This window comes from Acomys russatus, chromosome 11 (genome assembly GCF_903995435.1).
Source record: "Acomys russatus chromosome 11, mAcoRus1.1, whole genome shotgun sequence".
Classification (NCBI taxonomy): Eukaryota; Metazoa; Chordata; class Mammalia; order Rodentia; family Muridae; genus Acomys; species Acomys russatus.
This window is the reverse complement of record NC_067147.1, coordinates 50953522-50967613: the sequence shown is the minus strand read 5'-3', so window position 1 is coordinate 50967613 and position 14092 is coordinate 50953522. Positions and strand designations below refer to the sequence as shown.

The 14092-nt window shown below is 38.6% G+C and overlaps 1 protein-coding gene across 1 annotated transcript in view; it reads right to left on the bottom strand.

Annotated features, from left to right (window-relative positions):
- Pcdh15 (protocadherin related 15) overlaps positions 1-14092 on the bottom strand; it is a 428603-nt gene that overhangs the window by 316067 nt on the left and 98444 nt on the right. Inside the window, exon 6 of the mRNA XM_051153212.1 lies at positions 4603-4711. Coding sequence (XP_051009169.1) covers positions 4603-4711 — 109 coding nt within the window. The remainder of the gene's footprint in view (positions 1-4602; positions 4712-14092) is intronic.

Below are 14092 nucleotides of genomic sequence, written 5' to 3'. Positions count from 1 at the left end.
GGTTTGATGATGTATTGCTGGATGCAGATATAGGTACATGCTTTATGTGTTTTCTAAATTAAAAAATGTAAAGGTTATGATCTGTCATATGGACTGTTGAGTGACCGCATGAGGTTTTGTTCTGTTTTGTTTTACGCACAGTGCCCAACACATTTTCCAGCTATTCCAGAAAGCTTTCTCTGTCTGAGTAGCATCCGTACTCTCAAATTTGTTTTCTGGGAAGCCGTCTGAAATGATGGTTATTTCAATTGCTCTTTTTTGGGGTGCAAGGTAGAGGGTGTTCTGCAGGTCAGCAAGGAAAGCCAGAGTTTAAAGCCTTCCCAAGATTTTTATGTGTGCACACACAGCATAAGTCTTGGCGTACACAGAGCATGAATCTAGATTCCAAGAGACACACTCAAGCTATTACATCCCCCGTGGATCCTATTCTCTACCCTTCCAGCTCTTTACTTATTTAAATTTCCCTTAACTATTCCTCATTATGTTAGGCAGTCACAAAGGGAAAGTACTTGCTCTAAGTGTTTTGGCAAATGCCTATGGCGAGACCCTCTTCTAATGTAGCTCGAGAGAACCCTCAGAAAGGTCAGAAAGTGTCAATTTTGGTAAAAGAGGCACTGAGAGATCTCTACATTTATCCTGTCCCTTGCAATGCCTGACAAGTTATGTTGAGGAATCAGGCTGCCACAGGGCACTGTAGGGCTTAAAGAGTGAAAATAGCACAAAGCTCACTGCTATTATCACGATTTATATACTCAACAGGAAATGGAGAACCTTAGTTAATTTTCAGTTCTGATAAAGTTGATTTGGGCTTTTTTTTCTCATTCTTTTCCTTTCTTTTTTCTTTCCTTTTCTTTTCTGGTTTTGGAGTGCTATATCAGTCAGCTTTGTGTCATTATGATAAAATTCCTGAGGCAGACTACTTATTTCAAAAATACAGTTCATTACATCATAGTTACAGAGGTTCCCATCCTTGCTTCAGGCCCCTGTGGCAAATGGAACTTGTAAATCAAAGTGAGTTACAGAGAGAAAAGACAAACCAGAGTCCCTCAGTCTCTTCCCTGTCCACGTCCTTGGTGACCTGAAGACTCCACTGGGCCACTTTGCACAGGTACACAACACCACCACCTGGTGCCGCCACCTGGACACAAAGGTTTTGCATGTGGCCCTTTGGGGATAGTCAACCAATCATAAGGAGGGGGAAAATCTTCAAAGGTCCTTACAGGGCTGTTTTTTCTAACTTCATCCATAAGAGACTGAATCTTTCATCTAAACTTTCAACTCAGCATAGAGTTTAACATAAAGGCTTAATCAGAAACCAAATGTTATATTACTGAAATAATGAATATAAAATCAAATCGAATAAAAAGATCTAAATATATGCATATTTCATAAAAATTCAGTTCAGCAGAAAATTCTAATTTTGTATTTACTAGCAGAAGCCTAAATTTGAATGTTTTCCCTGTAGCCCCTAATTCAAAGTACGACTACAATTCATATCCCTATTGTTACACAGGAAGACCACATAAACAATCTGAGTTTTACATCCACAAAAACATTAACTCATTTAAGGATCAACCATGGTCTAATTTTTAAAGAGGGGCTCGTCTTTAGTTATTGATTCTGGAGATGATCTGATGGTCTTCCTGGGCATCATTTCCATCAATCTGCCGATATTTATCTATTGCCTTTGCAGAAGGTCTTGGTTAGCACACCATGGGCAATAATGGCTCAGGGTGCCAGAGAACTGGCTTAGGTTACAGAAGGACTTTGATTGCAACAATAATATCCCTGCTAGTTACCACCAGCAGATACCATCTCTCCAGTTAAAACAGGTATCGCTAAGCGGCTCTTTAGAAATGTTTACGTCTTTCCATGTTTATCATTGCATGTGTTCCTCATGTACCTAACATGACGTGACTGGAAGTGAGGGAATTCTCACTGCGTATGGTCCAGTGTGATTGCTTTCTGGGTATTAGGCCACTCTGTTGAGCAAATTTCCTTCAGATCAATATGAAGATGTACTTTCATGAAATAATGCTGTTTTAGATAACTGATGAGTCTATAGATCCTGATAATAATTTTTTTTTCCTAATATGAATGAGGTAATTTTAAGCCCTCCTTCAGAATAACAAAAGCTGCATAGGGAGTTCTGTGAGCCTTCATGTGTCATAAGCATGTGAATTGCGCTAGGAAGAAGAACAGGCTTATGACAGATTTATAATCCAGGAAAAACACTCACGCGGGGTCAGGTCCAGAGACAAGATTAGGTCTTGGTGTGCACCGTGATAGGAAGAGGCATGAACAAAGATTGGGAGTTCTATTATGACTATAGAACAGAGAGTAGATATTAGCTAATTTAGCTATACAAGGCTTCAAACATAAGACAAGATAGATGAGGAGTTTCTTGGTAGAAACCTTGTTAACCTATGATATAAAAACAACCCTATTGCTTTAATGAACTTATGGAATGGAAGACAGGTAAAATATTACTTTAAGCTTTTAATGAACTTGTGGATCTAAAGAGATAACGAATGTTTAGTCAGGTGCGAATTTTAATGGAAAAACATATAAACAACAATCCTGATATAACTCCTTAAACTTTGTTAACCTTAAGCCTTGTCAGGCTATGACATGAAGAACTACTGCTTTGAACTTACAATGAACTTGTGGAATGAACAGGTAGATAAGGAATGTTTAGTTATGTATGAGTTTTAGTGGAAAAATATGTAACCAATAATCCTGCTGTAACTTCCTCTGTGTAATGACTTCATCTGTTTTTGTGATAATTGCTTTCATGGCTGTGAGGTAAATTTTATCCTTACATAGAGAACTTTGTTTGAGGAAGTATAAAAAGGCCAAGAGAATTAAAAAAGAGTGGCTGTTGGAGCTGGAGCTTTGCTCCACCCATTATCCTCCAAATATGTGTCTGTCTGTCTGATTGTACATATGTATGTATGTATGTATGTATGTATGTATGTATGAATGAAGTTGTTTGAGATTGCCTTGCTCCATGCAACCAGTATGTGTGTTTGTCTATATATGCAAAGTGGTTGGAGCTTTGCTTAAGCCACCGAATGCATGAAAGTTTATCTGTCTGTCTATCTGTCTGCCTGTCTGTCTGCCTGTCTGTATGTGTATGTATTAAGATTTTGGTGCCTGCCTTTGCTTTATCCACCGTGTGTGTGTGTGTGTGTGTGTGTGTGTGTGTGTGTGTGTGTGAGAGAGAGAGAGAGAGAGAGAGAGAGAGAGAGAGAGAGAGAGAGATTCCTCTTTTCTCTTTTCTTTCTCACCAGCCTCTGCCAAGAGCCATCAGCTCTGGCCCCTAAAGAATTAAAGAGAGTTCAGAGTTTTTCACTAGTTACAAATAGTACTGGCCTCACATTACCAGAAGCTATTAGATCTGGCCCCTAAAAAGTTAAAAGAATTCAGAGTTTCTCACCAGTTGTAAAGTATTGGCCCCAATTGCCAGGAGCAATCACCTCTGCCCCCCTTTTTCTTTTAATCACTGGCTGCTACCAACAGAAGTCTATCCTTGGGTACCACAAGTGCCCAAACTCAGACACCAGGAGCTATTAGCCTCTGGCCCCGCTGCTGACTGTATGTCCACCTGCCCCCGTTTACCCCTGGATGCCAAAGCTAGCATTTGACACTTCCCTCTCAATGTATCTCAATTCTGGTTTTGATACCTTTGTGGCCACATATCCCCTCTTTAAGTTGGAGCATTTACCTCTCATCTCTCTATTTAATATTACAGATGGGCATATTTCATAGGTTTTCTTCAACTAGGAGAACAAGCATTTTATGTTTCTTCTTATTTATAGCCAGACAACTATAGGCTTTAAACTACTTAGATTCATAAGAAATAATAAAAAAAAAAATAATGTAACGGTTAGATCTTTGCATTTGGAATGTGTTTCATACATTGCTTCAAAGACTAAAACCTTGGAATAGAACTATTGGGCCAAATTTTAGAATATCAGTTCTTAAGATGACAACATAAAATTGTCTGGAATCTGCTTAATATGGTGGTGAGGGCATGTGAGTACACAGGCTGGAGGCAAAGCCAGAGACCGGGACTGGAAGATAGAGTTGAGCTCCAAGCAGGACATTCCTAAGTGGTCAGCACTTTCTAGTTGAGAGATGCTGGTCTCTCCTCTGCACCTGTCTTTCCAGGGCCCTTCATGCAAATCAACAACATCTACACCTTGTCAAAGTAATTTAAGAGCAGTTTTGTCAAATGTCTTCATTTTTGCCTCTTGAGCAATTGATAGCACACATAAAAATGGGTTAGCACAAATGTTTTCAGAGGAGAAATGGTCCATGAGCATCTGTGTCATGTTCCTGGGCTCAAAGTCATTCCCTCTTCCAGGAGCTTCAACAAAGCCCATATTTCCTTTGAATTTGAAATCACCTAAGAGTGCTTTTAAGCTGATCTGCATCTCAATTGTTTTACTGAAACACGAAGAAGAAGAGAAACTCGGATTTTTATCTCATTTTTTGTATGTTACTTCCAATAAAAATATTGTTATCAAAGAGCTCGATGTGATCTGAGGGGCTCCGCTCATAGACTTCTAACAGGATAAAATGTTGGCAAATACAAACCGACAAGGATGGAGTAGAGGATGCCAGGTCGATCTGATGGTGGTTGGATGTTTCGGTCCTGATCAATGGCTTGGATAGGTGGGGTCACCAAAATAGGGTTCAGTTCTTCCTGGAAGAAAATTCAGAGTGTTTAGCTCTGCTGCACACTCATACTGCAGGGAAAGTTGACAGCAGGATGCTCGCTTGAATGCTTAGCTAGATAGCCACTAAGCAGGCACTGAAACTCGATTGCTTGGACTTATAGTCTGACACCCTCTCTAGTCACGTCTATAATCTGAAGAGAAAACGAGCCTCTCTCAAATTCAAAATGAAAGCATGAAGTAGCGATGTGCACGGAACTTTCCCTGAGGGATTCTCCCAGGAGGAAGTCAGGAGAGAGAGCAAAGTTACAGTGTTAATCTGCTCAGAAGACCAAAGCTAACTGCAGAGGCACTAAAGAGCTCCTCGCGTGAGTTCTCTCTGCTTTAGAAGAGATTTGAGTCTTTGTATTCTGTCCCTTAAGCAATTTATTTCAGCCATATAATTACAGTAAAATGGGGGAGGGGGGGAGAGGAGACCACTCAAAATACATTTTAATTCAATAGAAATCAAAGCTGCAGTGCTCGTTTTCATATTACATTGTGTTTATTAAATTAATAGTGGTATAAGGAGATTCTGTTTAGGCTTTTTGGCAGATTTCTTCAAGTCAGTGTTTCTCAGTTTGATGTCCAGGGTTATCCAGCGAGCTATTGAGATTGCCACAGTGGTACAGAAAAGGGGCTCAGATGGTGTACTCAGACACAGGAACACAGGCTTCCCTCGCTGAGGCTCCTAGCACCGGCACTGCAACTCATAACTCCAGTTACAGGGCTCCAAACACACTCCTTTTGTCCCCATGGGCACTGCACACACGGGGTGTAACTATATACTTGGTGCAGGCAAGCACACATAATGCACATAACCATTGACTAAATAAATCTTTTAAAATGATTTGGAACACTTCTTCTTTTGAAAAGGACCAAGCAGTAGGAAGTTTAAGGCTCTGGCAGTTAGAGGTCTGTGCTGCAGCCTCTTACTGCTGCCATTATAGGAAAAGATGCATAACTGAATATGGCTCGGCTAAATGAGAAAACAGTGACAAGTGTGCTGAGGACCTTACTTGGCTGATCAGCTTGGGAGACAGGACACTACAGAAAGTTTTGAAAAGATAATACTTCCTGGAGGCCTTCTTAAGTAGTTAATTAATTTTGCTGCTTTTCATAGTGACTCAAAGAAAATGGTATTATGTTTCATGTATATACTGTAAACACCCTCTACTGTCTCCTTGAAATAATGATCATAGCATATGGTTTGGGAAACACTGAGAGTTTACAACTCCCGGCCAAAATATAGAAACGGTAAGTCTAAAAGGAAATTAATTTTTTCCAGTGTCTGAGGAAGGCCTGCAATGTGCATTCACGCAACTCATTCTGAAACGAAGACCGCTGAACACCACCACGAGCTCTCAGGCAAATTCAGTGGTTAAAATTCCCAGGGGAATGTTGCATGGCGGTGGCTTATACTTAAAATGAGCAATCATATTAACTTACTACAAGCATTACTTTTCTATTAAAATCATAGGGATCAGGTATAACTATTGACCAATGGTTATTACTTCACATAAATATCAGGGTCTATATAGTTGTTTATATGTTTTCTAAGTGGTATCACTATATTTTTTCTGTCAATAATGAGATATTCATAGCAATGGTTTTGTAACATTATTATCTCTTCCAAATGTGTATTCAGAACCATGGATATATCCCCTCAGTATAAAAGTTGCCCTAGGAAGTCTAAATGACTATTTGTTTTCTCTCTATCGCACACAGAGAAACTTTGCTTCTGGAATTCTCTTCCCTTCCCTATTCCCATTGTTCCACTCCCTGGATTTAATTCCCATCTCCATCTCTTTTCCGGCCACTCTCCCATACGTAGTACCTTTAAAACAGGCAGGTCAGTTCACCTGAAAGAACACCTTTTCCCTAAACTGAAGAAAGCCCACGCATCTATTTTTATCAGTGAAAAACTTAGTAACATCTTTTAGTCAGATCTGAAGAGAAATTGCATAGAAACTAACTCCTTTGCTTCTATTTCACTAATTAGCTTTTCACTAGCTTCCACAAGCATCATTCTAGCAAGCCTAGGAAGGCTTTTAAACACTGATGATCCTCTACAATTTAATCCTGTGTCAGATATTTCAGGTTCTCCTGACTATTGGAAAAACAAAAACCTTTTTTTAAAAATTCACAATATTAAAAAAAAAAAACACCCCTAAGAATCTGAGCTATTCTCTTGGTGTAGTAAGTAAAGAAATCTCTTATTAAGGGCCCCCTGATGACCCCCTTCACTCTCCGTGTTTTTGTGCATCTGCCAAACTACCAACCAGGAAAATGATTTCGGTTTGGGTAATTCATTGTGCAACTTAAAATCCACTTTTTTATTATCTAGACTTGTTGAAATGAGCAATGGAGACTTAATTACACTACTTAAAGCTACCTAAGCAATGGGAAAGCTGAAAATAGCACAGCAAACAAAGTCAGTAGGGATGGAGAAGTGCTAATTAGACTCCCATCTTACACCGCTGCTTGTTAATAAGTATCACATAATAAAAAGTGAGGAAACGAAGAGCTGTGGGTAAGACTTAGAATTACTTTGACACTGGGATAATAAAAAAATATGAACACTTCAGGAGACATGATCTGGAAGGAGAAAGGGATTTTTTTAACCTGGAGTAATTATTATTGGACTAGTACCACATTATATTATAAAGAAATAAATACAGTAATAAGAATAAGAGAAATCCTCTGGGTAAAAAGCTTGCATCTTTTTCTAGATAATTTGTAGTCATGGTATTTTTAAATCTCTTATTAGCATAAAAGGACTGACATTTTTCTCTTGTTCACTAGAGAATCGCAACACATAGTGAAATGAAATCTCTCATCTGGTATCACTGATGATTTGGGCAAAACAAACTCTAGGATTAGAGGTGTGATCTCTGTTTTTTTGTTGTCAACTTGACTACATCTGATGCTAAAAACCCAAGCTGCTGGGCACACCTGTGGGGGATTTTTAATTAATTAGATCATTTGAATTTAAGGAAGATCCACCTTAAATTCAGATCACTTGAAGACAGAAGAGCCATCTTAAGTGTGGACCACCATTTCTTGTGGCTGACTTTGTGAAGCAGACTGAAGAAGGAAGTTTTCTCTCTTTGCCCACTTGCCCTCACTCTCACTCGGAAGTTCATTCCTTCACTGCCGTAGGAGCCTAATTCTTCAAGATTCCTAAATATCCTGAAAATCAGCTGAAACACACAGCTTTGTGGTCGGCACAACTATTGGATTTTTGGACTGTATATCAGTAGACAGCCATTGTTAGACTAGCTGGACCCCAGCCAGTAAACCATCTACTAAATCATATATATATATTATGTATGTATTTATTTATGTATATATGCATGCATGCATGTATGTATGTCAGTTCGGTTTCTTTAGAGAACCTCACTAATATAGTAGGTAAAAAGAATGATTCCTCAAGAATAATACTGAAGATTAACACTCAATTAAATCATTATCTTTAAGTCTGATAATTTTTAGATGTATCAGAATACTGAGGATTATATTTAGTTGAGGATGCCTTTGTTGAAAATAAACTTTTTAGGAGCCATCATCATTTTAGTTTGAAATGTGTGCATTTTCTTTCTTTTTTTTTTTTTTTTTAAGTTTATTATTATGTATACAGTGCTCTGCCTGCATGTACACCTGCAGGCCAGAAAAGGGCATCATATCACATTATGAATGGTTATTAGCCATGATGTGGTTGCTGGGAATTGAGCTCAGGACCTCTGGAAGAACAGTCAGTGCTCTTAACCTCTGAGCCATCTTTCATTAGAAAGAACAGCACAAATAGTGTGCCTTGTGTACTGAGCTTATGCCTACAATAGAGTCTCTCCAGTAGACAGGGACAGGTTAAGGCAGAGTGCTGAGGTAATTTGGAAATCTCAGAGGGATAGATTCCATGCCACAAAATTTCTTTACTGAGAGAGCAGAGGGCAGAGTTCCCAGTTCCAGTTCAGTTGGGAGTTGCTACTGCAGCCCACTGCACACTGAATGTTTAGAACAATTAATCAGGTATTTGATGATAAAGTACTCCATTAATATGCTACATAATCCAGTCCGCAGAGGTGGGCACTCTAAGTGAAATGAAAGTAGAAATTAATAAAAGGAGATTCTAAATAGATACAAAAACAGTCAACATAATTGTAAGTCAAGAATTCTTCTGAAAAGTTACTGGTAGAATTCCTCCCTAGCATGCAAGATATTATTGCTACAACTCCTAGAATGGCAAACAAACAAACAACGAACAAATGAGTATCTATGTGCCAGGTGTGACAGGCTATGCCTCTGACACCTGTACATTCAACAATGAGACAGGAGGATGGGAAATATAAAGCCAGCCTCAGCTAGTAAAAGCCTGCTGGAGTGCACAGTCAAAGAAATACACAAGTGCAGAAGGAGCATTTTAGGATAATTTAGCCTTAATGATTGATTACTGACTTACACTGCACCTCACAGATATGTCCAATTATTATGTGTGGATCAAACATATTTTATTAATGTCCAATATGGAAATGTTACCTCCTCTAATTTGATCTTTACGCATTATATAAGTGTATTAAATATTCATACAGCGCTTCGTAACATATTTATTAATAGCATTAGCAAAAGCAAATGGGGGGAAATATTACTGTTTACATACGAATGGCAATGGTGTCTTTATAAAGCAAAACCCGCAAAAATACGACTGAAGAGTTGCAAGCAAATTAACTGACCATTCAATCAAGAGACTTTAGTTTTAGAGAACGAGTTAAGCTCTCAGGTGCGGTGAAAAATGGTTAAGGGTAAAAAAATACGAGGCTGTATATCTGGTCGTAGGCGTAACACTGCAGATGGGGTAAACGGAAGACATCTTGGTTCATATCAGTGAGCACCAAAATATCTTTGTTCTTGATTTTCCAGAAATAAAAGCAACGTCATGACCCACCCGTTTTTGTTTTTTAAATTAATCTGAGATGTGTTTCTAGGCCTCTGAGACAGGAATGCCAACGTATATAAATAAGTCAAATGAAGATTAATACCTGGTAATGTTGGCTGACTGTAGTTCCCCTTTGGTTGTAAACCGAGCTCTTGAGAGCGTAGGATTTTTTGTTTTGTTTTGTTTTTTGTTTTTTGTTTTTGTTTTTTTGTTTTGTTCTGTTTTGTGTTTTGAGAGCGTAGTTTTAATTGCATGCACACATCACGTGGCCGTACGTGAAGTTAGACAGGTTTTTAATTCCTTTTGGCTCAACAGTTATCTTAATGTATCTTCCAACTGGTTACATTGGATCCTTACTCTCAAGCCGACCTTGTACGTCTACTCCCAGGAAAGCCCGTTTGTGGTTGCAGAGAGATTATTACCTCCCAGGGTGTGAAATGACTAACCAGTTCAGCTGCTTGTGAGGAAGTGAATCTTCTCCTTGGGAGGTGAGAATTGTTGTCTCGTCTGCTCATCTCCCTATTTCTCTTAGCTTGTGACCTGCCTGTCTAGGACGTGTAGCTGCGTATATTGCGATGACAGCCCCTTCCTTAGCTCACGTTTGTCTGGGAATTCTTGGGAGTGTGGCTAAAAGTCCTCTTCTATCTGCTGTACCTACTTCGTTACCAGAACTTGTATTGGTACTGCAGAAAACGTCCAATTTACCTTTATAAACCACAGAGCTTATATAAGTTTAAATAAGATTTCGCAATCAAGCCAAATTCTCAGAAACAGAGACAAAGCCACGCCAACACAGAGTGATTCTCGCGCACTCTCCGAAAAGGGCAGGCGCTCTGGGTCAGTCTTTGGTGTCCTGGGAAGCCTTGTCTCTCACACATTTGCAGGGCACCCTGTCATTTCCCTGTGTTTGAAGTCATTGAGCTCCTTTCCCCAATTTAGCCTTGGAGACATGTATCTACTCCGAATTTTATTCACGTGGAGGTTCACACCGTAAAGTCATAGTTGCTTTTACAATAATAAAAATGTACCTTAAAAATCAGTGTCATTGGATGGTTATGAAGGTCAGGATGACTCCATGAGGAATAAAAGCTTCCATGCACTAGCACTGCTGAAACACACTTTCTCATCAGAGCTGATACAGGACAGAATTTTCAGGCACAGTTACTGCATTCTGATAAGAAGGCAATATTAAGCAATTCCATTTTTGCTTTCAAAAGTTTAAGTAAAAATTATATCATATACAGATAATCAACTAAATTTTTTTTTGTGTTTTTTCCAGAGACAGGGTTTCTCTGTGTTGCCTTGGTTATCCTGGACTCACTTTGTAGACCAAGCTGGCCTCGAACTCACAGAGCTCCACTTGCCTCTGCCTCCTCAAGTGCTGGGATTGCAAGCGTTAACTACATTTTTTTTTAAAGCAACCATTTACCACAGGATGGTTTAAGAAACTTTACTGTTAGTTCAAGAACTCTCAGCTCTTTACAATTGTTTGTGGTTCAAACCACTCGCTGTCTTGTATGAAAAACAGGTGCTCAGATTTCAGATGTTTGAAACTTTGACCACTTTGACTAACAGGAGATTCATTCAATTATAGAATTTAGCCTTATACATATTATAGATATGAAAGTATCTATATCCAAAGGGTGTATGACCCATTTGAGTCTTAAATCCAGACCATTTGTATACAGACAATCTTTAAAATACTGCTAGGTAATAATTATATATTAATTATATATTCTATTTAATTACTGAGAAATAATATCCTATGTGTATATCAATGTATCAGATCTAAAACTGAAGACCTATATTTGACCCCAGAAGACTAATTTATTGAAGTCTTCAACCCTAAGAGATTAAAGTAAGAGAAATAGGGTTTCATTGCTAAGTATACTTCTGCTTAACATTTCATGGACATATTAGCTCAAACGGCATATGGCTAACAGTACTCTACACTTGATGAAGTAATGGGAAGATCCTAAATTAGATGAAATTAAAACAATCCCCAAGACACTATGCTGACTTTACAAAGAACAGGATTGAGTACACCCCTGAGTCTACATACACACACAGTTCCCTGGCATTAAATAAAAACAGACTTGGATACTGCCTTACAATATTATAAAGATTACTTTTACTTCCACATTATCAGCTTATGAACTCCTAAGCTCACCACTTTATCAGAAATTAGATATTTATTGCAATATTTAGACAACTAATGATAATCTTAGAGTACTGGAAAAGTCACATTAAGATATTAAAGCCTATTCATGATATATTCAAATCCCTCAAATGAAATGACTTGAAAATTCAGCATGCTATAACATTTTATACTTTAATTATTGAATTTACCATTTGTATTTGTACTGAATTACTTTATTAATGTTATGCTTCTTACACTTAGCAGTTATTAATCTTTTTAAGATCCATAAAAACTTACTAATCGATTTGCATTTTAAAGATACTGTATATTCCGTCAGCAAAATAATACCTGGAGTTTAGAAGAGGGACACTTTGGGCATTATTATTCTCCTTCTATGTTGTATTATAAATTCAATATTTCCCAGAAGACTTTGGAGTGTTCTGTCACAGCCTTGCTTACATGTGTGTGTAAAAATAGTACAGAAATGGATATCAAACATGTTCTTTTACACATTTGTATATAAGCAAATAGACTTACATGATCCCTTGAGAGACTACTTCTTTTAATTTGGCTTATTTTTTTTTCAAGTTGTAGCAATAACATATTACTGGAAGAATATCAGAAAGTTGCAAATGCTCTGTATTTTTGGAGTATTTTTGAAAGATAACTTAATCTGGGTGAGTGGCAAGGTCAGGTACGTTGCATTGAAGGCTGTTATCACGATATGTTAACAAGTGGAACTTGTACAAACGGTTGTGAGGCTTATATACTCCCTGATGAAAAACACCTAGCTCTTATTAGCCTTCCAAACTGCACTGGTAATTATCTTCCCTAGAATTATCTTTCCTTGTGCAAAGAACACAAGGCAGAAGTCACATGATCACAACTCTTGAAAGTAATATCAAAGAGCTATTGGAATTTTCTTGTTATAGCCAGACAGACCACAAAGTTCATTTGGACAACAACAACAACAACAACCCTTCATTTTATTGTCTTGTTGATGGAACTTCACGACCCTTTCAATGTTAAACACATTTACTCTGCTGTGCACCCAAACTTCTTTCAGGTGTACACTCACCTTATGTACTGAGATTGAATCGACTTTCATAATCTGTATTAGAATATCCTCTCAGCTGCACATTTGAGTACTTTTGCCAAACTCCATCTTTCAAAATGTTTCTTTGAATCTCTACCTCTTACATTTATTTCCTCAGAAGTCTGTGTTTCTGACCCTATGGATCTCCAAATCACCCTAGACAGGGAGTCAACCCCTTCATTATTTCATAACAGTAAGGCATAAAATCTACACCAAAACAGGAAGTCTGTGGGCTCATTTCATGCTGCCTACACCACAGATTCCCAAAGCCCTTCTGCGAATCAAAGGCAGTGGGTTAGCTTCCAGGAATAGATACTGAAAATACACGAGGTCGAGGGCATCTTTTACACAGACATTGTGAAGAGGATTCACAGGTGGTAGAGATATTTCTTACAGCCATGTGGGCAGTCTCATCCCTTCTCTATGGTTTCCGTTGTTTTGTTCCTTACAACCTTGGGGCTGGCTCCAGAATGCTGTCTCTTCCCCTCCCTTCCAAGCCTGCATTTCTGGACCGCTCAAGAAGATGATGATAAGTCCTCATGTGCTTTGGAAGTTGAAAGAAGGGAAGGCAGTGAGCAGATAAAAATTGTTCCCTAGGATGATGAGGAGAAAATCTTGGGAGAGGTTGTGTGATTCACGGAGTACACTTTCTGATGAGCCCTCATGGTGAAGTCATCATTAAAGAATCATTCCATTCTGGGCCTGTTTGTTAACAGTGATTTTGTGATCATTTTAGGCTGGTTCCCCTATTCTCTCTAGCTGAAGATTCCTTAGTCAATAGGATGGCAAAGGGAATTGAGAAACATGTGTGCACGCACACACACATGCATACACATGTACATACACATACACGCAATAAGCACACACACATGCATGCACATGTACATACACATACACGCAATAAGCACACACACATGCATGCACATGTACATACACATACACGCAATAAGCACACACATGCATGTACATGTACTAACATACAGCAATAAGCACAATAGCACCACACATGCATGCACATGTACATACACATACACGCAATAAGCACACACACATGCATACACATGTACATACACATACACGCAATAAGCACACACACATGCATGCACATGTACACACACATACACGCAATAAGCACACACACATGCATGCACATGTACACACACATACACGCAATAAGCACACACACATGCATGCACATGTAC